The sequence below is a fragment of the Molossus molossus genome, unplaced genomic scaffold (genome assembly GCF_014108415.1).
Source record: "Molossus molossus isolate mMolMol1 unplaced genomic scaffold, mMolMol1.p scaffold_m16_p_2, whole genome shotgun sequence".
In the NCBI taxonomy this organism is placed as follows: domain Eukaryota; kingdom Metazoa; phylum Chordata; class Mammalia; order Chiroptera; family Molossidae; genus Molossus; species Molossus molossus.
Window position 1 is genome coordinate 6,401,758 of NW_023425355.1, and position 25,666 is coordinate 6,427,423.

Consider the following 25,666-nt stretch of genomic DNA (forward strand, 5'->3'; position numbering starts at 1 on the left):
GTGGAAGAGAGCCTACAGATCATCCATCTAAGCCTTTCATTGTACAGATGTGAAAACCCAGCAGATTTTTCAACCCAACTGTAGATATTTAGGTATTAGGTATTTCCTCTGTAGTCTTGTTCCAGGACATAGGACAACCACCAACCCTTCCTTGCCCACCAGGGGGCGCAAACTAAATTTCCTCCCGCACTCCAGGCACACCCCTCCGGGTTTCGGGGAGAGATCCATTAGCAACCCGGAAATCAGCGGAACCTTGAGGCCGAAGGCTTGGAGCTGGTACGGTGGCTTTGAGAAAAGAACACTTCCGGCTGACGAGGACGTACCCTCACTTTGGTTCGGTTGCTCCCCCGTTCTCACTTTCCGATTCGTCACGCTAACGCTGGGAGGAGGGCTTGCGTCGAGGGTCCCAGTCTCCCATTGGCTGCTGGCGCGGTGGCGGTTAGGAGTGAGGCTAGCACGTTGAGCTGAAGGCTCCGTGGAGTGCGCGGCGCCAGGCTGGGCGCGTAACCGAGTGTGTGGTGGGAATCCGGGCCGGGTCAGGTTGGGACTTTGTGGGGATGGATCGCGTGTGGAGTGCGTGGTGTGGGAAGTGCATCAAAGAGAAAAACTTGTCGCCCCTCTGGGCCCAGCGCATCGTAGTCGCCTGGCTCAGTAAGGCCGAGTGGGATCAGGTGACTGTGTATCTGTTCTGTGATGACCATAAGTTGCAGCGGTACGCGCTGAACCGCATCACAGCGTGGAGGAGCAGGTAAGGCCACAAGGCCCCGCCTTCCTGCCTGCGTGCTGGTGGCACCTTCCTTTGTGCAATTCCTATATGGCATTCTTTTCCAGTCTTCCCCCAAATTATCATTGGTGCCCCTGTGAGTGGTTTGGGCGTTGCTTCCCTCAAGTGCCTGGTGGGATGTCGCAGACAAGCTCTTGCACTAATCCTGCTTGTGGAAGGAAAGGGGACGTGTCTCAGCAGCCCTCTGGCTAAATCTGCGACCTTTTACCCTTCCTTTCCCCGTAGTGGGGAGGGCGCTGCAGGGACCACTGTGGCTGAGCCAGGGCTTAAGGAGCAGGTTAGCATCCTAGGGTGGATTTCCGATTTGAATTAGGCAGGTTCAGGGGAGCTTGCCTGCAAAACCTTGTGTGAATAGGGCGCCTCAACAAGTTGGTAAGATTGATTTAGAAGTAGACAAGGGATAAAAGTCTCAAGGAATAAGGGTCTTCTCTAGCAGAATGAGTTGAGGCTTTAAGAGGAAAGGGCTGTGTTCACGCTGAATTGTTGGGTGATTGCATAGCAGTTAGATATCCTCTGTGGGACCTAGCCAGCCTCTCACACCCTGTATACTGTATTGGATCCCAGGGACATCAACCTTCCTCTTCCCACCTTCTTGATTTGTGTCTGCCCATGTACACTCTGCAGGGGTGGACAAAACTAGGTTTACAGTTGTAATACACAAATAGAATAATTAATAAACACTAATAAAAGAATCAACTTTTGCATACTCACAACTATACACCTACTCTTGCACACCCCTGCATTTGGAATAGCCTACAGCAGCCTAGGTGCTGAGATGGAGGGTGGACCAGTGTTTAGGGGCCTTTATGATGGTGTGGACTGTGGCTCTTTAGGTTAGGCAACGAGCTCCCCCTGGCAGTGGCTTCTACTGCTGACCTGGTGCGCTGTAAGCTCTTGGATGTAACTGGTGGCTTGGGCACTGATGAACTTAGACTGCTCTATGGCATGGCATTGGTCAGGTAAGATCTACATGGGTAGGGGTGGAGGGTGGTTTGGGGGACACAGGTGGGGTGGGGGTAGCACGTGATAAGCAAATCTTGGCTTCAGGTGCTACCTGAAGGAAAAAGCCCCGTGTGTCCCTGAGTATGGGTCAACTTGACAGCTTTGTTTTCCTGTCAACACACATTTCTCTTTTTCTTCTCCTGGGAGCCTTCTCCCACTTTCTTTTCTTCTCTTTCTTAGAATGTGGGGTGGGGGTGGCTCAGACCAGTGATCTCTCTAGGTCTCTTCCAGCTTTGACAGGTTGATTCCTTTCTTCCCCCTTAAACTCTTTCACCCAGAGGAACTTTGCTGGATGGTTCAGTGTCCCTGGCCATGATTTAATGTGGATTTTCCAGCCCTACTCCATCTATACCTAGCACCACTCTTCCCCCTCTCTGAAAGATTGCTGAGTTGTGGGAGTGGAGACATGGCCTGGGAGTTCCTGACTTACAAAGTGACTCAGAGTGGCTCTAGCTGTCCCATGCACATTGGGGAAAGACTGCTACCGAGTTTGCTCATCGGTCAAAGAGTTTGCTCATCTCATCCTATTCCTTTTGTCTACCTTGAGGTCCTTCCTAGCTCTTCTTACTTTCTCTGTTCTCTAGCTGTGCTCCCCATATCATTTCACATAGTCCGTTGTTCTAGCATTTAAAACATAGTATGTTCTAGCATAAACATGCTATGTTATGTCATGACTGAACTCTTCAAGGCCAAAGCAGCCTTACTCATCTGTATGGTTTCAGTACAGGGCTGACTCTCCTAAATGTTAGACTGGACAGAATGGTCCCTGCTCTGGCTGACACCAGCCATAAGAACAGGACAGAACAGTCAGTGGAAGGGCTATGGAAATGCAAGGTGTCAGTAATTCAGCCAGGTGTTTTGAAGCCCCACTGGTCTGAGTAAAAGTTATTTGGGCTGTGCCACTCATTTCTCCCCCAACCCCAGGTTTGTGAATCTTATCTCGGAGAGGAAGACAAAGTCTGTCAGGCTCCCCCTCAGGTTCCTGGCTCAGGAGGTGCGTATGGTAAAGTGGTCTTGCTGAATTCTCTCTCCCCAGGAGAGCTCACTCAATGGGGCATGGGGTGATGTGAGCACACAGTAAGGCCAGCTCATCCCATCACTACTGGCCAAGCCCAGCAAGAACCCCAGAGCCTCAGCCTCCAGCTTGAAAGAAACAGACTTCCTCCCTTGTTTATGACTGCCATCTTCGGCGGGCTTGGCCTTCTCAGCTTGCTGGGAGTGGCCCAGTGAAGTTGAGGTGCCCAAATGGAATGCATTACTGGGTGGGGACAGGAAAGAGGTGGCAGTCACAGCACCTGCCCTCTGGGAGCTGACAGTTGGAGGGAGGAGACAAGCTCAACCAGGCAGCATGAAAATGCCAGGCGTTCCTGGCCTGAATGAGTGTGTGGGGTGTGTAGAGGGCAGGGGGGTTCTCAGCCATCAAGTGAAGCTTCCTGGAGGAAATATGGGAGGGAGGGAGGAGGGGTAAGGGGACCCAGGGAGAGGGACTGGTACAGACAAGATAGAGGGAGCCTGGATAAGGGGATTTTTTTCGTCTTTATTGATTTTAGAGAGAGAAAGGGAGAGGGAGAGAGAGATAGAAACATCGATGAGAAAGAACATCAATTAGCCGCCTCCTGCATGCCTCCCACTGGGGATTTGCCCCACAACCTGGGCATGTGCCCTGACCAGGAATGGAACCGGCGACCTCTTGGTGCATGGGGTCGATGCTCAACTACTGAGCCATGCCGGCCAATTTGGAGAAGGTGATTTTTAATGCTCACTTAGAAGAATCGCTTTCTTGGAGGAATGTGGTTGGTGGTTGGAGAGGCGAGTGTTTTTTTGTTTGTTTGTTTTTAATTTTCAAGTTTACCTCCTCAGAGCAGTAAAAAGAATCTGGAGACCTGGTTTCTCATCTTGGCTCTGCCAGGAAGACTTAAACCTCCTCTCAGGACCTCAGTTTCTTTATCTGGAAAATTGGGGGAGGCCAGGCTAATTCATCTCTGTGGTGTCCTCCAGCTTTAATATTTTCTCATTTCTGCACTCACACCCTCCCCCACAATCAGGTGAACATTCCAGATTGGATTGTTGAACTTCGCCATGAGTTGACCCACAAGAAAATGCCTCATATAAATGACTGCCGCAGAGGTGAATCCCCAGGGAGTATCTCTATCACGGTCAAGCCCATGGGTCTGGGTTGGGTGGCACTGTGGGAAGAGGGAGAGGTTCTCCACGTGGGGTCAGAGCCAGGGTTAGGGTGAGGCACTCATCTTGGGCACAAGCTTGAAGGGCAGTCAGAAGCTCAGTGATCATGATTGATAACATTTTAATATAGAAAAGCCCACATTTTAAAATGAAGACAGGAGGAGTGATACTGAGTTCTCCTTTTGCTTTAGACTCCAGTATGGCTTGGCAGAGCCCTGTTCTGATTTCAGTTATGTTTTTCTGGCATCCCCTTAAGTTTTGTGCCTGAGGAGGAGGTGAGGGGGAGCAGGTTGAGAGGTGTGAGCCATCAAGTGTAATGAACCAGGGGTTCTTCGGACACTCCATTCCAACACGGACCCTTGATTCAGCCCAGCCCCTTCGTGTTGGCGAAACAGATCTAGAAAAGGGCAGAGACTTGGCTGAGGCCGTGTAACTAGCCGGTGGGGCTGGCCCTGTTCTCCCACATGCCAGCCCTGTGCCATTTTTGGCATCCCGTCTGTAGGTCTGGTATCAGTTTTTTTTCTAGAAAAGGTGCTAGTAAGCAGGAGAAAGCAAAGAATAGGGATAACCCCGAGGAAGAGGGACTGCTTCTGGATGTTTAAGATCTGTACCTTCTTGGAGCCAGGCCTGTTCTCTCAGGCCTCCCCATACTGCTTGCAAGATGACGCTGGGGGCCTGCCAGGAGCTTGCCTCTGGCTGCTCCAATGGCCCTGCGTGCCTTCCTCCCCTCCTGTAGGTTGCTATTTTGTCCTGGGTTGGCTCCAGAAGACCTACTGGTGCCGCCAACTGGAGAACAGCCTGAGAGAGACCTGGGAGTTGGAGGAGGACAAGGAAGAGACAGATGAAGACAACCAAGAGGAGTCAAAGAACATTGTTGACGTCCCAGAACAGAAACCACAGCCTAAGGATGAGAAAAGTGCAGAGCTGGATGCCGGGGCTGAAGGAGAGAGCACGGGAGACAGAGAGGTTGATGCACTCTGGGAAAAGGCTCAGAGAAAGAAAGAGCTGTATGGTAGGTATTCTTTGGGGGGGGGGGTTGCAGAAAGGGGCTGTGAGCCTGGAGGACTCAGACTTAGGGTTATTTTCCATGTTCAGCATTTCATCTGGGGCTGTGGTGAGTACTAGCTTAAAAGAATTATTGTTACAAACTGTCTTCCTTGAGCCCTGTGAAGTAAGAGGTGAGAATTCTAGTTGCTGAAGAAATGAGGCGAGAGGGCTCAAGCCCATCAGTACAGGGGCCTGGGCTGGCTGCCCGATCTGTCCCTCTTGTTTTCAGAAAGAGCCCGAGAGCTCCTGGTGTCATATGAAGAGGAGCAGTTTAAGGTAAGAAAGTGCCCTTGACTTGGCATATCCTCACCTGCCCTAGCCATTTCTTCCCTGTTGCCAGCTACCTGAGAGAAGTCCTGAGAAGGAATTTGAAAGAAAAGTGGCAAAGCTTGAGGGGACTTCTCGGTAAGAGGGGGAGGGGGGGACTAGGAAAGAGACCAGAGGAGCAGAGTCCAGTTGGCTGATCCTCCACACCGCTGGCAGGAAGCAGATGATGGCAGTTGGTGGCTAATCTGTTTGTCCCAGTGAGTGGTAGGGAACAACTGTTTGCATAGCCCTGCAGTACTGCAGCTGATCAGCAGATGGCACCCGAGAACTTTCCTAGATCAGGTGAGCTTGAGGGGTGCTGTTTTTAACAGGAAGATAGTTTAGAAACCATTTAGCTCAACCCTTCCTTTTCACAGATGAAGAAACTCAATCCATGGATAAGGTGACTGGCCCAAGGTCACATGTGCAGTTAGTGATGCAACCAGGATTAGAACTTGGGTCTCCGGATTCCCTTTCTTCCATAACCCATAGATTCTCCTTGTCCCTTGGCCCAAGGGTCTCTGCCCAACTCCAACCAATGAATATTAGGATATCTGGTGATTGGGAGCCACAGGGAATTCAGGGGTTGTGGGAGGAGGAGGAAGAGAAGAAAATCTGACAGTTGAGTGTCAGGATATTTTGGTTTCAGGCCCCATAGGGGTGTGGTGGGCCCACCCCTGCATGCCCTGCCCTAGCCCCTGAAGGAAGGTGCTCAGAGCTCCTCCGGGAAGGGAACCTGGAGGCATGGGGGCGGGGAGCCTGGCTAAACCAGCCTTCTAAATGGGATGCTCTTTGCTGGCAGGTGCTGGAGAAATTTAGGTATTTGCCTCAGGCTGTGAAGGCGTGGAATCACCTGTCCCCACCTGTAGACTGCATCCTGGCAGAACTCAAGGGCATTTCATGGGAGAACAGGTGTGTGATTAAGTCATCAGGGGCTGCCTCCCCTAGGGTAAAGCGGAGCAGCCTCACTGAAATCGCTTTCCGTATCCCACCTTGCCAACCTCTGCTGTAGGAAATCTCAGGGATCATTTTTTTTTTTTTATCCTCACCCGAGGACATTTTTCCATCCTTTGTTCAGGTAGAGTGGGAAGGAGAGAGAGGAACAGAGAGAGAGAGAGAGAAACATCGACGTGAAAGGAACACATCGAGTGGCTGCCACCCACACGACCGACCAGGGCTGGGGACAAACTGCAACCGAGGTACACGCCCTTAGCGGGAACCGAACCTGGATCTCTCTGGACCACAGGCCGACGCTCTAACCGCTGAGCCAAACCGGCCAGGGCTCAGGGATCATTTTGATCCTCCACGGGGTGACCCTACATTCTGCATGACCCTTTTCCTTTTGCCCTGCCAGCTACCAGGTGGGGGTTGCCTTCTCATTAAAACGGCCAGAGGCAGGATGGCTACTGTCCTCTGTCTCCTAGCCAGGTCTGCTCCCCTCTGTGCAGCGGTATGTGCAGCTCTTGGCAACTAGGAAAACCCCTTAATGCTTACCACATTGCTGCGTAGCCCTTGTCCAAATGTCAGGTAAAAGGTATGTGACGGGCATTGCTGGTCTTTTCTTTGAAATTCTGTTGGAGAGTATCAGCATCCCCTGGATCGCCGTGGTCGGGAGAACAGGAGGGGCCTTCCCGGGGCCTGGCTAATCAAAAGACCCTCCCCACTCAATATGGTCAGGAGCCTTCTCCCCACCCCCAAATAGTGCTCAGTTTAATCCAGAGTAGACAAACTGTCTATTCCTGTTCTCCCTAGCTCTTGGGGGCTGGCTACCGAACTTTAGCTAGAGAAGACTTAGGGGAACATCCTCTGAGAACCTGCAGAGGCCGAGCCGCACCTCCCGGCGAGAGGGAGGAAGGAATCGGATGGAGCAGAGAGGAGGAAGTTGGTGTGTAGGTGGCAGAGGAGCCTGGGCGGGGGCCTGCAGCAGGTTGGGGTTGCTTCTGGAGTCTTCTTCAGTTCCAGGATACTTCCAAAGATGTTTCATCAGTGTCTTCCCAGCCTTGGCTTCTTGGAGGGGTGTGTGCTGGTCCCCTCGGCAGTGGGAAAACTGTCCTTGTGCCCCTATACCATAGTACAGTCGTCCCTCGTTTATCGCAGTTAATCCGTTCCAGACTCTAGCGGATGCACCTGGCGTTGAAGGATTCCCGGGGTGCTCGGATACATAGGCCTACCGTCCATACGTACAGTAATTTTAAATGTAATTGTAATACAGGGGCGTACAGTCGACTCAGACAACCAGGTGCGCGCTATATCATTTTCACTGCCTCCATCAACTTTTTAATGAATATATTTGAAAAAAACCGCAATAGAATGAAGCCGCAAAGGTTGAAGCACGGAGTGGCGGGGGAGGACTGTATCTGCCTGGTTGTGCTGGGCAGGCAGCTGGCTGGCTGCCTTCAGTGCTCTTCCTGGATGCTGACCTGAGGAGAAGGAGACCGATTTCAGGACAGACACGGCTTTCCTTCTCTAGCCTGGGGGAGGGCGGGGTCTGAGCATGACGGGGCTCCAGGCGGTGCGCACCTGGGGAACCCTTGTTTCTCCTCTAGGCCCGCTCAGCCTGGAGAGCCTCTCTCGGGGAACTGCCAGCTCCGGAGGAGGCTGCTGGCTGTGGCTGGTTTCAGTTTGAGCTAGACGGGGGTGAGGAATTACAGCCGCGCTTGCAACCTCTGTAACTTAGCTCTGGGTTCTTGGAGTCCCTAGGAGTAAGGATCATACCCGGTCCAGTAATTGAGTCCCCAAAGTTTCTGCTTCTAGGGTCTGAAAGAGAGCAGCTGGGGTGAAGGGGAGGGGGAGGAGACCGCAGTGCTGCCCGGAGACACGGTCTGAGCAGAAAGCGAAGTCTAAACTCCCTTGACCCTTTGACTGCAGATGTTTGACTCCTCTGTGGACCTGGGACTTTTCTCCATCTGTGCTTTCAGGTTGTTCAGTCGCTGCTGCCCTCCTTATGGGCCTTAGGTCGGCATGTGCTTGGTGTACACTTGTTCATAACCCACCGATCCCATTCTGTGGCCCAGCCCCTGCCCCAGCAGATCCAACTGTCTGAGATCCAACTGTCAACTGTCTGTTTTTTTTTTCCTCTGCCGCTTTGGCCACTTGAGCCGGAGGCATTAGCTGCCTTGGGAGTGGGCAGGGAAGTCGGAGAGGGTCTTCTGCCTACTTCGGTTTGTTTAGCTGAGTGTCCTCTTTCTCCAGGGAAGCTGTGCTGGACGCTTTTCTGGATGACGGCTTTCTCATCCCCACATTTGAGCAGTTGGCAGCTTTGCAGATAGAGTATGAAGGTAGGGTCTTGGGGCTCACTGATGCCTGGGGGCCTGTGTTTTTTTGGGCAAGAACACCATGGGTGGGCTGGGGGTGAATGGCCGTTTCCTGCCATTCCATAGCCTCTGGAAGCCCCACTGGGCTGAGCAGAACAGGTAGCCTCACCGATAAGCCCTTACTGGGCTTTTCTTAGGTGGTCTGGAATGGGGTGGGGTGGGGTGGCGTTGGGGGGGTCTTAATGCCATTATTGCGCTGCGTTAATTGTGATCTAGCCACTTGCTAGAGAGCTAGAACAGCAGAACTGGAAGGGCCTTGTGAGGTCATCTAGTTCAACATCCTCACGTTACAGATGGGCAGACTGAGGTCCAGAGAGGGGAAGGTACTGACCCAAATTCACACAGTGAGTTATTGACAGAGCTGAAGCTAGAACCAGAGCTCTTTTCCTTTTATACTGTTTTGAGTCCATTGTTTGTTGCCAGATACTAATTAGTTTCTCTCCCTGCTGTTCTGCTCTCTTTCCTCCTGTTCTGCAATGGCAACTCTGTTTTTGTTTGGTGGAGGGGCCCCCTTTCTTTTTCCCTCTCTCTCCCCCTTCCTTCCCCCCTGTTCTCCCTCCGTCCTCCCTGCTCTTTTTCCCTCTCCCTCCCCATCCCCGCCTCGCTTTGCACCCCCACCTCCCGTCTCTCTTGCATTGCGTGGCCCTTGCAACCAGAAAACATGGACTTCAATGAGATCCTGGTACCAAAGCCATTCTCTCAATTCTGGCAGCCCCTGCTCAGGGGCCTGCACTCCCAGGCCTTCATGCAGGCCCTGCTAGAGAGGATGTTCTCCGAGCTGCCAGCCTTGGGGAAAAGTGGCATCCGGCCCACCTACATCCTCAGATGGACCGTTGAACTGATCGTGGCTAACACCAAGACTGGTGAGGAAGACTAGCCCTACCCCCGGGGCCTAACGCAGCCCAGACGAGAGCACCTGCCCCTGTTCTCAGCTTGGCCGAATAGCAACAGGCGGACACATCCCTGGTCAAAGGTTTAGGTTGGCCTAAGAGGGCCTTGCGACAACAGTGGACAGATCTCCCTCCACGTTTTCTTCTCAGAGCCACGTAAACTAAGCTGGAGGCAAAGGGCCTCCAGGATGCTTTGAGCAGCTGGGAGGTATAGAGCGGGGAGGCTGGGGTGGGGTGGGGAGGGACAGAGGCACGCTTCTCAGGGTACCAGGGTGGGTGGCGGGCCTGCTGGTTCCTTCTCCTCAGGCCCTCTCTTCTCTCTCAGGACGGAATGCCCGCCGCTTTTCTGCAGTCCAGTGGGAAGCAAGGAAGAGCTGGAGGTTATTCAACTGCTCCGCCTCCCTTGACTGGCCCCAGGTGGTTGAGTCCTGCTTGGGCTCTCCTTGCTGGGCCAGCCCCCAGCTCCTTCAGCTGTAAGTCTCTTGAATTCCGTCTGCTCAGAGTGGGGGCATCGCACAGCCCTAGAATGGCGGAGTTAGACGGGCCCTGCAAGGACGCCTAGTCCCGTCTCCCTCCCACTAACTGATGGGAGAACTGAGTCCCAGACCGGGAGGAGTAGGGTATTCTTGCCTAAGATCACACAGTTTAAGGCCTGGCTGAACCAAGTCCAGTGTGGGAATGGATGAGAGAAGCCCCTAGAGTGCTTGGCACAGCGGCCTATACAGACCGAGTGAGCGCACAGTAAAGGGTACCTGCTGTCTGTCGTGGAAGCCTCCAAGCTCGGTGCTGTCGCCTCTGTCGCCTCCTAAGTATACCTCCTGTAGGTGCTCTGCCACCTTCAGGGGCGCCATAGTGCCTTCCTGATGTCATCTAGGCTTCTTAGATGGCAGGCAAAGCTCTCTATGACTGCGACCCAACCTGTCATGCTAACCCTCCGTCCTGTGACCCCTGCCCAGTCCACCCTGGGCCTGAGGTCAAACGGAACATTGCACTGTTTCCTGTGCGTGTCTGCCTTCCCTTCCTCACTTCCGCACACCCGTGGAAGCTTTGCACCCGTTTCCCTTCCTGCTCTGTGGAGCAACATCCCTTTCATTTGAGTGATCCGTCTGACACTCTGTAGCTCCCCAACACCAGGGACCTCCATTCTCCGTGACACTCAGCCCATTTCATTTCCGTCACTGAGAGCTGTTCCATCTCTGAAAGCTGGTGTCACAGTGTCCCACTCAGTGACCACCAGCTCTTGTCCTTCCAGTCCTCAGCCTCGCATCCCGTGGCATCTGCTGGGCCTGCATCCAGACCTCCATCCCTCCATTTCCTCCCTCCTTCGACCTTGCTTCCCCTTGATCCCGTGGGTGATCACATCAGCCACTCATCAACACCCGTGGCTCTGCCGGTCCCTTGGCGTATCTGATTTGCAAACCCCTGAGCTGGAATTGATCCCCACTCTGCTTCCCACACTCCTCAGCCCAGGGACAGCTCTGCGGGAGAAAACCACATTGCCCCGTGGATTGCTGCCACTGTAGAGGTATGCGTTTATTTATTTATTTATTTTTTTTAGAGAGAGGGGAAGGGAGAGAGAAAGAGAAACATTGATGTGAGAGAGAAACATTGATTGGCCGCCTCCTGCATGTTCCCCACTGGGGATCGAGCCCACAACCGGGACATGTGCCCTGACCAGGAATCGAACAGGGACCTCTCAGTCCATGGGACAATGCTCAGTCCACTGAGCCACACCGGCCGGGCTGATTTTTTAATCTCATGTTAGCCCTCAGTTGCTTATCTGAACTTGTACTTGTTTTCTGCCCTCTTTCCTCTTTCCTGACTGTTCTGAATCCTTACTGCTCACTTCAAGTGCGTCCCCTTCCACCTTTCACCTTTCACCTTTCACCCTAGCTTCCTCAAGCACATGGAGGCATCCTGCCAGGGCCCCCTCAACCCAAGGTCCAGTCCTCATGAACTGATCTGCAGCGACACTCAGCCTCCTCGCCAGTCCCAGGATGAGGTGGCCTCCCCAGCCTCAGAGCCTGCCCCTGCACCTCTGCCAGCTTTGCTGGGGCCTCATCCCAGCCTCTCCCTTACTCTGCTGGCTCTTCCTCTTCAACCTATGATCGTGCCTGTTTCTCATCTGAAAAGAAAACAATAATAACGGCAGCAGCAGCAAAACCTCCTTCGACCCTACATCCCTCTGTTGGGTTATCACCAGCTTGTCACTCCTTCCTCTCCGGTCAGAACATCTCAAAAGAATAATCTATATGAAACAAATCTCGATTTCCCTACTACTCTCTACTCCTCAACCTGACACAATTTGACATCCACCCCCCCCCCAGAGCTGCTTTGACCTAATTACTAAATCCAGGGCCCTTGTCTGTTGCTATGTCTGCTGCATTGATATTGTTTACTACTCCCTCATTGAAATTCCTGTGCTTTTTTACTAGTTCCTATAAAGTGCCAAGGCCAGAATCTCTTTGTCTACCCCAGGCCTTTTGCCCAAGATTCAACCTCCTGTATTTGACAGCATGTCGGACATCTCCCCTTGGATGGCCCACAGGCACCTTACTGTGAGCAAAAGAGAATCACTCCCCACCCCAGCTCCAAAGTGGTCTTCCTCCTCTGCTCCCTGTCTCACTTGGTGCCAGCACCATGTACCCTGTCCTCATGATGCTCTCAAGTACTTCCCAAATCTGCGGTTTTATGTTACCGTGTCTGTTTCCCCTAGTGTGTCTTTCCCTCTCTCAGACTAAGCCTTTGAAGGGCAAGGTCTGTGCAGCAGCCTCAGAACCACACGAGCCCAGGCCCCAGCAGGTCTCAGTAAATGCTGTTGAACTAAAGTCTACTCTGCTGTCTTTGGTGGGAGCTCACTCCACCAAATGAATGAAGTAGGAATCTGGATGCCAAGACCCTCTTAGTCCCCTGATGCACCCCATAGTGTCAGAAAGTCTTTCTTGAGCCCTAATGCCTTTTGGGGCACAGTAGTAGCTTATATATAGTAGCTCATATTCTTAGTATAAGTAGTAGCCCATCAGAGAAAAAAGTAGCCATGTAGACAAAATCCACCAGGGCAAGACCTGCAGGAGATGGGACTGAAGCACACAGCCAGATCTCCAGATGTGTGTGTTCCAGACTGGAAGTGATATGGAGGGTGAGAAATGGGGAGGAGAAGCCAAAAAGCCTGGAAGGGTCAGGAAAAGATCACAGATGAGGCACTGGAGCACCCTGAGCACAGAGAAGAAAGGAAGTTGCGAAGCAAGGACCACGGCAGGTGTATGTCAGGGAGGGAGGGAGTGAGAAGAGCAGTGTGGGGAGGTTGGGTAGGTGGTCTTCAAGGCACTTTCCAGTCCTGAGTGCCTGCAGGGTGGAAGCTGCTGGTCTGGGAGAGGTCTGGACCACAGAGATCTCCCACCGAGGCATACCAGAGGGATGTGACACATGCCAGCAGTAACACTGGCTCACTTGGGCACGATTTCTTGTGCACAGATCCTGCTTTTCCCAGATAGTCAGTGAATCTAGTCAGAATCATCCCATTACACAGATTGAGATTCAGGATTTACCCAGGTATTATGCTGCAAATCAGTAGCAAGTCTGCAAGTCAGGACAGGCCAAATTCTAGATATCCTGTCCTTACTCCTGTGCTCTTTCTACAATGTCCCACTAGGTGGCACTATTGCAAAAACCATGTGCTACTAGATACATACAAACCTTGGCTTTTGTTGTCCCCAGAGGAAAAATAAGAGAGATTACTGGCAATTTGATGTCAGGCATGGTGCTGTGTTTTTTGTAGAAATTATTTCATTTGACACAGCAGCGTTTGAAGGTTGAGGTCTGATACCCTTATTTCACACACAACAAAAGACATTGAGGCTCTGAGGAGCGAAGTGACTTATCCAAAAGCCCCATGGTTTGTTGATGGTGGGGCAGGGGTTTGGCCACAGGTCTTGTGATCCAAGCCCACCTTCTTCCCACCAACCTGCCCTGTGGCCCAGCACGCCCCGAGGAAGGAGACGCATTCTGAGATTGATACCATCGCTGCACCTCAGTGGTCAGACGACACAGCTCGAGATGGTGGGTGGATAATAATAAACAGCGGTGATATGGCATCTTGCCAATGTCCAGTGCCTGGGGATATTTATTACTAATCATACTAATGGGCCACCGTGAGAGGGAAGCATTGCTCTCCGGCCTCTCCTCTAGTAAGGCTGGAAGCTTTCCAAGAGCTTCCCCCAGCCAGCCAATATCAATTCAGTGTGAGCCAGTGTCCTCTCGGAACAGGAAAGTAGCCCTCTAGAGAAGCCCCCAGTCTCCCAGTAGAGTCCCTAGCTGCCAGCCCTGCCCCTGGTGACCGGAGACCAGTCATATGAGACCAGTCTGCCTGTGGGGCTCGGAGAGAACAGCCCCCTCAGAGTGCATGGCCCCTCCATGAAGCACCCATGGTTCAAACTTGACACACCTAGAAGGAAAAGGAAGTCCATGGGTCCACCCCACCCATGGGGTGACCAGGTGACCAGGTACCTGCTAGGTGTCTGGTTCTATGTGAGGTTGTACAAGGGGTGCTCACCCTCTCCCTCCCCGGGAGCTCACCTTCCCAGTGGCTCGGTACCTGTTGGTGGTCTTGCTGTTAGCACCGTCCTTTGCGTGCGCCATGTCGTCATCTTGAACTCTGGCTGACTCCTCCATCGGTCATCAAGGCCTGCTCTCTGTTTGTCCTTCACAGCTCTCTCCCTCCCATCTGCACCGCCAGTGCCCTAGGTCAGCCTCACCGACTCTCCCTGGTCTCCCTGCCTCCAGGCGGCCACATCCAGGCCATCCTCCACCCGGCCATCCTCCATCCAGGCACCAAGGTGATCTTCAGAAACGCAGCCTTGACCTGTGCTCAGTCACCTGGTGGCCGCTTCCGCCCAACACACTCTTACCCTTTGCAGCCTGTTCTTCTCCCACAGCTCAGCACCCCCCCCCACCCCAGCCAGGCCTGTCTCACACAGGCACACAGCACAGTGTGCTCACTCTTGTCTCTGCATGAAGCCCTCCCTTGATCTCTCCTGCGGTCCTTGGGCTTTCTCCCCCCCCCCCCCCAGCTCCAGTAGTGCCCGGGGCCCTCAGTGCTCATCTGGCATCCTTCCCACATCCTGCTTTGTCTTGTCAACTGCTGCTTTTTTTTTTCTTTTCTTGCATTCCAGGCTGGGCTGTGGTGGTTCCCAGAGAGGGAGCGCACTTTTCTTCCACTCACAAGGAGCCCAGCACACTTCCAGGCACATTTTTGGAGCTCAGGACAGATTGCTCAGCTAGGCCAGGGGATCTGTCATTCTCATGTCCAGCCCAGTAGGGCTACTTTGTGTCTTTACATGGCATCTGAGTACAGATTAATAGTAGCTGTCACTTGTTGCATGCCCACTGCGGGCCAGGCTTTCTGTCGGTCAGGAGCCATTTCTGTCCTCATCTTACTGGGAATGGAAGTGAGCCACACAGATGTATCCTGCAGCTTGGTCAGGGCCATAGTCCCGTGTTTGTTCTGCACAGCCTTTTAGAGGCGGGCTGGAAGCTCAGGACGAGGTCAGCTGTGGCATGGTGGGTATGTAGTGACTTGAGGTTTTGAATCTTACCCCATCTCTCCCTTTGTTCAGCATCTTCAAAGCCATGGGGCAGGTCCTGCCAGATGAGGAGCAGAAGAAGCTGCTGCGCATCTGTTCCATTTATACCCAGGACGGCAAAAACAGCCTGGTGGAGGAGGGCTCAGAGGCCTCCCCCATCGGGAAGTCTGCGTACACACTGGACAGCCTGTATTGGAGCCTCAAACCAGCGGGCTCCAGCTCCGCGCCTGAAGGAGAAGCCCCGCAGCAGGAGGAGAAGGGCAGCCTGCATGATGTCAAGGAAGAGGAAGAAGAGAAAGAGGTCTTGGAAGACCAGGTAGAAGAGGAGGAAGAGGAAAATGATGACCGAGAGAAGTGGGAGGAGGAGGAGGATGACGATGACGACGACGACGACGACGATGAAGATGACGACGAGGAAGACAGAATGGAGGTGGGGCCTTTCTCTCTGGAGGAGGAGTCCCCCACTGTGGACAATGCCAGACTCCTGGCCCAGAAAAGGGGAGCACTGCAGGGCTCTGCATGGGAAGTTAGCTCGGGTAAGAAGCCTGCTATCCGCTTTCTCCGCACACCCATCTGTTCCTCGGGCTGCCTCTTGAGGCTTTTCTCCACCCTGCAGAAGAAATGGAAAGTAGCAGGAGGTAGCAGTGGTGAGGCAAGCCTTGGAGGCAGCCTGGTATATAGATGACAGCTGGCTTCCCTCCCCCTTAGGACAGAGCATGTAGGTGCCAAACCTAAGCACTGTCATGTTGCCAGCTACTTCATGTGGAGAGCACATTCAGAGTGCATGGCGTGGGTATGCGCCCTGGGCAGCAGAACAGGAGAAAGGGAGGTGGGGGTGGGTATGTGTCCGATTCTGCATGAGATTTCCATGGCATGCGGCGATGTAGGGGCACAGAGACACAGGGGCGCTCTTTGTGTACATGGGAGTGTGCGCGCACATGGAGGCTAGGTGGTGACGAGATGGGCTTTGCAGTGTGTATGGGGAAGAAGGAGCCTTGAGGCACGAAGTCAGAGGAAGTGGAAGCGAGATCAGAACAGCGAGAGGAAGGATGACATGGCTTTTAGATGAGCACACAAGTTAGTGCGAAAACTGGGAGACAGCCGGGAGGGTTGTGTAATAAGAAAGTGGGGAGACATGAATCTGCTCCTCCTGAGGGTGCTCTTTTGGGGCCCTCATTTAAGTTAGGAAGCAGGCATCTTAACGCAGGGAGACCCCAAAGGAATGAGCAGCCTGGTGTCTGTGCATGGGCCGGTGTGTGTGTATATGCTTAGATGGGGGGCAGCCGGTGTGATGGAGCCTGAGGGAGGGAGGGTGGTGTAGGGTGGGCATGGTGGGGAACATCAGGGAGAGAGAGCAGGTAGCGAAGGAACTTAGGGGGAAGGGTGGAGCCTTTGCCCTTGTGTGGATGTGCATGGAAGGGCTGGACCGTAAAGGCTCTGAGTGGTAGGGGAAGGAGGTCTGTTTGTGGGTCTTTGTAAACATCGAAAGTGATGGGCACTGACACAGGCAGAGTGTGCATGTGTGTGTTTGTGAGAGAGAGAGAAAGGGCCTATGGAAAGAGATATTGTGAAGTCACTGTATGTGCTTCTGTGTGTACATCACACATAGTCATGTTTTTGGAGGAGGACACGGTTGGCAGGAGTTATCTGTATGAGGCACAGAAGTGGCAGCACTCGGGTGGGGTGTATAGAAAGGCATGAGAACAGGCAGTGAGATAGCCATTCAGAGGTCACCTGTGTCCATGCTGTCACTGAAGGAACACGTATAAGGGTGTCAGGCTAGAGAGGCGGGGGCAGTGATGTGGACAGGGTTGCAGATGTTAGTGATGGGGAGGAAGGATGGTCAGGTCGGTGGCACGGGGGTAGGGTCCCTGTCTACGAAGGTATCTTTGTATGCACAGGGCAGTGCAGGGCATCAGGATGGGCACAACTTCCTTCCTGTAGAAGAGCCAGGGGTGGGAAATTGGCATTCAGGGGAACAGCCCTTCCTGAGGGGTTCCTACGGGTTACATAAAAAGCTACTCCAGGGCTGGTACTTTCCAGAATGCTAGGGGCATTGTGACAGGGAGAATTCTTTGGGTACCAGGGACACGCAGAAGGCCAGAAACTGGATCTACTTGGAGAAGTTCATTATTGAAGGCTTTGCTTGAAAACACTAGATGTACTGGTGTAAGGATGGGGATGGGGGTTTAGTGTAACACTGTGTGGAGAGTGAGTGACAGGCAGAGGAGTGGAGAGCGCCAGACATGGTCCATCTCTGCTCGGTGGGGCGTGTGTGCGCTGGGGGAGGTCAGAAGGAGTGCTTGTGAACATGGGAAGGGTAGGACATCAAAACCTTTCCCTCCCCCCTTTGCCATTGCTTCCTCTGTGTGCCTAGGCGTGTGCAGACGCAGTGACATGAAGATTTCTGGGTTGTGTGCCTGCGAATGAGAGGTGTAGGAAGCAAGGAGTGAAACGGAACATTTCTTGAACTTGGTCTGCTTGTGTGTACGTAGCATGGTGGTGGAGGCTGGGATATGCAGTGAGGCAGCCCTTCCCTAGAGAACGCATGATCTTTGCATGTGCAGCTGGGGCCCATGAGACCATGCAGGGGCGGGGGAAGCATTCTGTCCCCGAGAGGGAGCCCATCCGGAGGCGGTGTGAATGGTGCAAGGCAAAGCCGTGGAGAAGTGCTGTTTCCTTCGGGCACAGCGGAGCTTGTGTGCACTTGTGTAGGACACCTAAACCCCTCAGATCCGCTGAGGTGTCTGTGCGTTTGGGGAGGAGGTGTGGTGGAGATTCTGGGACAGCTAGACTTTCCAGGACGTATGCGTGTGTGGAAATAGGGGTAAGGGTGAGAGGTGTAAATGGTGATCCAGCCAGGTCTGAAGATGTGTGTCTGTAGGGACATGTCTGGGGACGTGGGAGAAGAGTGGAGAGGAACAAAAGTGTCTGTGGTTCTGTGCATGTTGTGTTGGGGGGTTGTGGTGTGTGTGTGTGAACACAAACAGGAAGAAGGGCCGTAAAGGGTGTAAGGGAGAGTGTGGAAAGGGTGAGAGGTCTAAGGTGGAGAGGGAGGGGCTCAGGACAAGTGATGTGGAGAGACATGAGCCTGGAGGTACAGAGCTCATGCTGAGTGGGCTGGCTGAGGTGGGCGGGGACTGAAGAGACAGGCCGGTGAACTGGCCAATCAACGTGCTCTTGCTCTTCCCTTTGCTCCACAGAGGATGTGCGGTGGGACACCTTCCCTTTAGGCCTGATGCCAGGTCAGACTGAGGACCCAGCAGAGCTGATGCTGGAGAACTATGACACCATGTATCTTTTGGACCAGCCTGTGCTAGAGCAGCGGCTGGAACCTCCAGCATCCAAGATGGGGTCAGTATCCATGGCAGCAGAATTTCTCACCCCTTCCTCTGCCTCCTGCAGGAGGGAGGGAGGGAAGAAAGGAGGAAGGGAGAGGACGCAAAGGGGGCTGAGTGGGGGAGGTAGCCGTCCCCAGTCAGGGCCTAAATGAATTAAGTATAAGCTCATCTCTGGCTGGGCCCTTGAAGGACTCCCAGCCCCTCGGGAGGGGCGCCATGAAGGAGCTACGTAGATCTGGCTTGGCTTCCCTCTGATGGCAGCAAGTTTTTGTCCGTGTGTGCGCGCGTACACGCACACAGGCGTGCATTTTGGGAGGAGAGAGTTCCAAAGCTTTCAACAGATTCTCTAAAGAGTCTGCCACTCCCAAAAGGTCAAAAACTAATTCCACTTCCTCATGTTCCTGAGGAGAAAACAGGCCCAGAAAGGGGAAGGGGTTTGTCCAAAGGCGCACAGAGTAATCAGTAGGTCCCCCCACACTGCCCAGGCGTCTGGGCAGCGAGGCCTGCTCCCAGCTTCATGCTCTCCCTCGAGACTCACCTCTGTGTCGCAGGCATGGGAACTCGGGTCATCAAGGAGGCAAGAACCAGGTCGCCCGTGCTGAGGGCCTCTGCTGGTGGTAACACAAATGAGCCCGTCCTGAGGCCCTGTATATTCCAGAAGGTAGAGCCGCTGTGACAGGGGAACTCCTGAGTCCAGAGAGTCTATCCCTGTGCTGTTTGCCCAACTCCCCGGGAGACGAGCCCCTCTTCCTCCGGACATTAAGAGAAAGGGCTGCAGACTCAGAGGCCAGCAGCTGGCCAGGCCCAAGGCAGTGTCGTGAACTCACCGTCTGAAGCTAGAGGACAGCCATCCTTTTGGAGAGTGGGGAGCAGGCAGCTGGGGAAGCCAGATGGTGTGTAGTTGAGAGCGGGGCCCACACGTCAGAGAGACCTCCTCTTCCCTTGGGTAATACTGGCTTAATGAACACCAGGGTACCAAGGGTGAAGTGTGGGCAGGTGGAGCTAATTCCAGAAGGAAGCTAATTTGGGCTAGCTCCCATACTCCCTGTAGTAGGGAGGCTTCCTCCACTATACCAGACATTCCCACCCCTGACTTAGCTTTGGGACTTTTCATCCCTGGGTCTCAGATCCCTTGACTGTACATCGGTGGGTAATGGGAGGGGATGGGATTAGATCATCTGTAACGTTTTTTTCAGATGCTGTAGTGTAACCATGGATCTGCCTGAGGATAGGGATGATGGCTTTGCTCTCAGCTGTCACCCTCATCTACCTGGAAGGTCCTTTGACCTGCAGGAAGCAGGGGAAGCCAGAGTATTCTGAGCAGGGCCAAGGAAGGGGAGGGTGCAGCGTCTCCCTAGAGCAATGTTGAAATCCTGGGTTGGGAGCTGGGCCTTGTCCTGTAGCCCAAGCCTGGCCTTGAGCCCTTTAACCAGCTATTGGGGTGGGAGGTATCCAGCCCAGGGTCCTCTGGGCCCCCAAGCTCTAGAACCTTGGAAGAAGGCCTGTTCACCATTTTCCTGTGGGTGGGATGGTGCAGGTCCCCCTCCTACCTCAGCCCAAATATCTCTGCTTTAACCTGGTTTATATACTGGGCTCTGCATAAAATTGCATTTGAAAAGTTCTCCTCCTCCCCTTCTTCCCTCAAGTGACACGAGGACAGAGCCCCCCAGGAACTATGTAAAGTGGCTTCTGAGATTTGCTCCAGTCTCTTTGTAAAGCCAGTCAGGGTGGGGGGCCCTACATGAACACACCATCGAGCACCCTTACACCTCCCAGAGCCCAGTGCTGCCGCCTTCCCTGATTGTCCCGCCTCTCCGTAGCACCCTGGGCCTGAGCTGTGGCATCGGTAGTGGCAACTGTAGCAACGGCAGCAGCAACTTGGAGGGCCTCCTCTGGAGCCAAGGCCAGCTGCACGGGCTTAAAACTGGTCTGCAACTCTTCTGATGTGTACCCCAGTACCATCTCCGCTGGGCAGGAGCCCACCCCAGTGCCCCTGGTGTTCCATGAGACAACCTGGGAGACAGTCCTTGTCGGCCACATCAGCACAGCGTTCACCACAATGTCATTTTTGTTACGTTTTTGTTGTTTATTTGAAAAACAATAAAGAGGCGTCTTGTTCTGGTGTTTGTGAGATGAGGGACTGTGTGCTGGGGCCGACCAGTGTAGTTCTCCCTTTATTCTGCCGACTTCAGAGGTGGGATCGTAGTGGGGCTTTGAGCTGGAGCTGGGTCCTGAGGCCCCTCGAGCCCGTTGTCCCTGACTGTTTCTACCGCCAGGCTCCAACTATCCTTCTTCCTCACTCAAACCAGTTTTGCTCCCCTCAGCTGTAGTTTGGGGCCAGCTCACTGGGAAGCATCAGCCCCAGAAGAACCTCCCAGCAACGGGAAGATCCAGCCCTTACCAATGCTACCCAGCAGGCTTCTGACTCATTTCCCTGCCGACCCTCACCGGGTACCAAATAGCAGCCCTCCTTCTCTATGGCCACCCAGTTCCCTCAGACACCCAGAGTGCCTACCCTGTATCAGCCCTGAGCTGCCCAGAGACGGGGCGAATAAATCATGTTCTCACCCCTCAGAGCCCTCTGCCTGCTGAGAAAGGACAAAGTCACCAATAACCGTCTTAAGGGACCTGCAGCATGCCACCACAAGTTTTGTGTTTCTCAGGGTGATATTTCCAGGGTGGTGATTGACCGAGGTCAAGTCTGGCTATAGTATCTCCAGCCCCAATTCCGGGGAGAGGGGTCGGCTGTGGGAGACAATGGGCATCTCTGGGGGGCCTAGTTTGGGCGCTGAGGAGGGGAGCAAGGGACAGAACCAGGGAATTTTCCAGCCAAGAAGCTGGTCCAAGAAGTGGCTGAGCCGAGGAATGAGGGAGAGGGCCAATACTCTAAAATAAAGGAAGGAATTTAGTGGAAATGTCATGCCAGAGTCCTCAGTCAGGGTTTTAACTTGAGTTAGGACCTCTAGGCACTCCCCAACACCTCTTAAAGGATATCCTGAACACCTCGGCGGTATGTGTATATGACCATTTTTCTAGAGCTGGTCCACAGGTTGAATCTAATTATCAAAGTCGTGTAGCAGCCCTGCAGCCCAGCAGCCCAGCTAGGTTACGATTTCCTGTCCTGTGTGGACCTAAGCATCAGGCATGGGCCAAGCAATTTCCTGCACTGGTTAAAGTCAGTTTTTCTCCAACGCTTCCCTCTCCTGCCACAATGACAAATGCTGTCTTTGCATCCTGAAGTGTCAGAGCTGAAGGAACCCTCAGAGAGCATCTAGGTCACATTTAGTCCTAAGATTTGCAAAAGTACTCAGCTCAGCACCTGCTCCACGAGAAGGTGGGTGCTGCAAGCTCTTGGTTTCCCTCCGCCACTTCTCCAGGGGAGCCTGGATTTTATCTATCATGTATGCATCGGCATCCTACATAGGAGTTGTAAATGTTTTACAAAATGGTGTTGCAGCTAAAAAGTTTGGAAAGTATAGGTGTTTTTAGTTATTGACTTGAGAGAGAGAAAAACATCAATTTGTTGTTCCACTTATTTATGCATTCATTGGTTGATTTCTTTTTAAATTTTTTTCCTTTATTGATTTTAGAGAGAAAGTGAGAAGGAGAGAAAGAAACATTGATGAGAGAGAATACTGATTGGCTGCCTCCTGCATGCCCCCCATTGGGGATCGGGCCCACAACCTGGGCATGTGCCCTGACCAGGAATTGAACTGGTGACCTCTTGGTGCATGGGCCGATGCTCGACCATGGAGCTACACCAGCCAGACTATTGGTTGATTCTTGTATGTTCGCTGACTGGGGTTTGAACCTACAACCTTGGCATGTCGGCATGATGCTGTACCCAACTGAGCTACCTACCTGGCCAGGGCCTGGAGATCCTAGTTTTAATCTAGCCTCATGTTAGGCATTGAAACACTAAGGCAGACAAAAAGGGAAGGAATTAGCCCAAGGGCACAGAACAAGTTAATAGCTTGGTATAGATCCACATTTCTTGCAAAATCTGCATCACCTGGGTATTTGTTAGAAATGCAAATGTTTTACCCCACTCCTAACCACAATCAGAAAGGAGCAGCAATCTGGTTTAACAAGCCCTTCACATGAGTCTGATGCATGGCAAAGTTTGAGAAGCACTAGTGTAGAGGGGAAAGCTACCCAAAGCCCTATGATCTAGACAAGCTCCATCGCTTAAGGAGAGCAACCTTGGGCAAATAATGCTACAGGTTCATCTGTAGAAGGAGAATGATATTTGCCTCACAGGCCTATTGTAAGGATCAAAAAAAGATAACAGATGTGAAAGTGCTCTGTCAAGCTTACGATGCTTTGTATGTATGAGTGATATGGATTCATGCCAGAGTTGGTGAGCCTTGATCTCAGGACTCAGGTTTCCACATAACCCTGGACAAAGTGTTTTTTTCCCTGGCTCCTGAAGACTGACCTAAAGATGAGGAGCAGGCCATCTGAGCTCATTTGGAGTCCAGGTCAAAGGAAACTTAAGAGGCCAGAGTCACTGTTGGCTGGAATCCTCCTGAAACCTGGAATTTGTGGAGCCAGGTTCTTGGGTGGGCTGCTGCAGATGGTAGGGATGGGGTTGGGGTTGGGATGAATGAGGGGTGTGGGGGATAACTGGCCAGGAAGGACACTAGCCCAATGTCCTTGGACCTTTTCTTTGTGACTACATATTAGAGATTGATGAGAAAAAGTCTCAACTGCACACATTTAACTGTGAACAGAGTCAAGGGAAGGGAGCATAGATTATATTATTATTCAACAACAGTAACTGAAAGTCACTCTTTCATGATTCCTGCCCCAAAGGAACTCTTTTGTTGGGGAGGCAGCTGTGCCAACATAATTATAACAGTGAGAAGTGCTAAAATACTTGCAAGGCCACTGTGGGGAGGACTAACAATGTATGCACAAGGAGGTGGGACAGCTTAATAGGAAGTGACATTAGCAGTGTGTCTAATTTAGAGTCAATAGTTTACTAGTCAGAACAAGGGTTGGAAGGAAAGTAAAAGTCTGGAACAGGTAAGAGAGAGCATGGTACGTTGGGGCACCTGTGAAGTGTCCAGGATGATTGGAACATGGGTTATATGAAGAAAATGTAGGCCCTGAGGCCAGAGAGGTAAGCTACAGAGCAATATGGTCAGACTAGTTGATTTTCCACCTATGATTAGGAAGAGGCGTTGAATGGTCCCTTCTTGAAATTCTAACTGTGGCTCAGTGGATTGAGCGTTGCCCTATGGAATGAGAGGTCCCAGTTCAATTCCCAGTCAGGGCACATGGCCAAGTTGCGGGCTCCACCCCCAGTAGGGGGCGTGCAGGAGGCAGCCGATTGATCTTTCTCTCATATTGCTGTTTCTATCTCTCTCTCTAAAAAAAAATCAATAAAAACATTTTCAAAAAAAGAAAATCTATTTTTATCATTTCCCCTACATTTAAAAAAAATTAAACGTATTAGCCCTGGCCGAGTGAGTAGCTTAGTTGGTTAGATCCCTGGTCAGCACACACAAGAATCAACCGATGAATGCATAAGTGGAACAAAAAGTCGATCTCTCTGTGTCCCCCTCAAATCAATTAAAAATGTATTAGAGTAACATCAGGTAATAACATCATATAAGTTTCAGGTGTTCAATTCTATAACAAGGAAAGTTCTTTTTAAAAAAAATTTTATTGATTTTTTTTTTTTTCAGAGAGAGAAGAAGGGAGAGGGAGAGAGTATAACAAGGAAAGTCTTAATTTATTATTCATTCTTCTAATTACACTAGAGTACAAGTTCCAGGAAACAGGAATTGTCGTCTTCTCTTCGGTCTCTCCCTAGTCCAGTCTAGCCAGGCCTCTATTTGGTATTCAGTGAGAACACAAGTATGCCCGAGAAATGTTAGTGAAGGCAGCAAGGGGAAAGGCACAGAAAAGAAGAGGGGGGTGGGGGGGGGGAAGATAAGCACTCTTAGTCTCAAGAAGGATGATGAAAGAAAAAACATATATTCTCAGATTCAAGAATACCCCTCCCTGCAGCCACTGTGACCACCTCTGCCTTTACAATGAGACTGGGGTGGAGTGGCAGGGACGGGGTGAGGAGGCGACTTCAGAGCTGAGGGAAGAGCAGACACCACAGTGGTGGACTCACTGGCCTGGAGCCATGAGGCCATCGTTTCATTCCTGGCTTTGCCACTAACTCCCTGGTCAGCTTTGGTCAAATCACTTCAGTTTCGGGAGTGTAGGGTGCCAGGCAGCTTCTAGCTCTGCTATTCTAGTTAAGGCCCAGCAGACGATGCCTCTGTGACCATGAGACTATTCAGGGGAAAAAGTAATTATAGATTGCTTACAGAAATAAGCTTCAAATCTGAGCTCTCCACCTTTTTTAGACCCACCTGGGAAGCTGCAGTCAACTAGCATTTAGAGCTGTGTTAGTAGGCAAAAATTGGAGTGTGTGTATGCCTATTGTGATAAAATTGAAGTGAACTCGTCTGGGGAGACCCTTCTCCTTATAGCTTATCCCAAGATGCAAGTCCCAAGGACAGAAATTTATTTTTTTAAGAGCAACCTAGAGTGTGTGTGTATGTGTAGGTGTGGTATGGCTTTTGGTGTTTTTCTTAAGAAACAGAGCCAATACTGGTTAGTAGACAAATCGTTTATGCAGTAAATAAGTGTGGTTACAGTTCATTGTTGTCAATGATACACCATTTTCCATCACTGTTGTAGGTGAAACAACTTAAAACCTCATGAAGTAGTCATAGCACATTCATGCTAGTAAGAACAAATTGCAAAGCATTGCACGTGCAGACAGAACCTGGGACGGAATATGTTTTCACTCACCTCTGGTTGGCTTTGTATATTTTGTCATTGAGACTTACATTATGTTTGGGTCAAACAAAAAACCCAAAGAGGTTTTATAAAAGTTTACAACCATTAAACAGTATTGTTTAATCCTACAAATAGATAAAGCAAACTACTATAGCTCAATGATTCACAAACCAGGATTAAAAATAGTCTTTCTATGTATATAGCTAGCTACAATAAGATAGATATTGAATATTCTGAGTCTTTTCAAAGGCATCGACTACTTCAGACAAGCAGGTTCCCAAAATATACTGGTTTGGTTTCCAATGAGAACTAACTGTATTGTCATTTCAGTTGAAGACTATGCACTCCTCAGTGTCAGACCCGAGGAGAAGCAAACTAGGGGAAGGCAGAGAAGGGTTAGCAGGAGACC

The 25,666-nt window shown here is 51.8% G+C and overlaps 1 protein-coding gene across 1 annotated transcript; it reads left to right on the plus strand.

The window, feature by feature from the left end:
• Positions 1-471: 471 nt before the first annotated feature.
• LAS1L (LAS1 like ribosome biogenesis factor) lies at positions 472-20,566 on the plus strand. The gene is made up of 13 exons (XM_036271532.1): positions 472-748; positions 1,618-1,743; positions 2,711-2,780; positions 3,832-3,913; positions 4,707-4,982; positions 5,247-5,293; positions 6,126-6,235; positions 8,516-8,601; positions 9,294-9,500; positions 9,853-10,000; positions 15,143-15,645; positions 18,313-18,463; positions 20,271-20,566. The coding sequence occupies exons 1-13, from the start codon at positions 558-560 to the stop codon at positions 20,392-20,394; spliced, it is 2,121 nt and encodes a 706-aa protein (XP_036127425.1). The 5' UTR covers positions 472-557; the 3' UTR covers positions 20,395-20,566.
• The last annotated feature ends 5,100 nt before the right edge of the window (positions 20,567-25,666 follow it).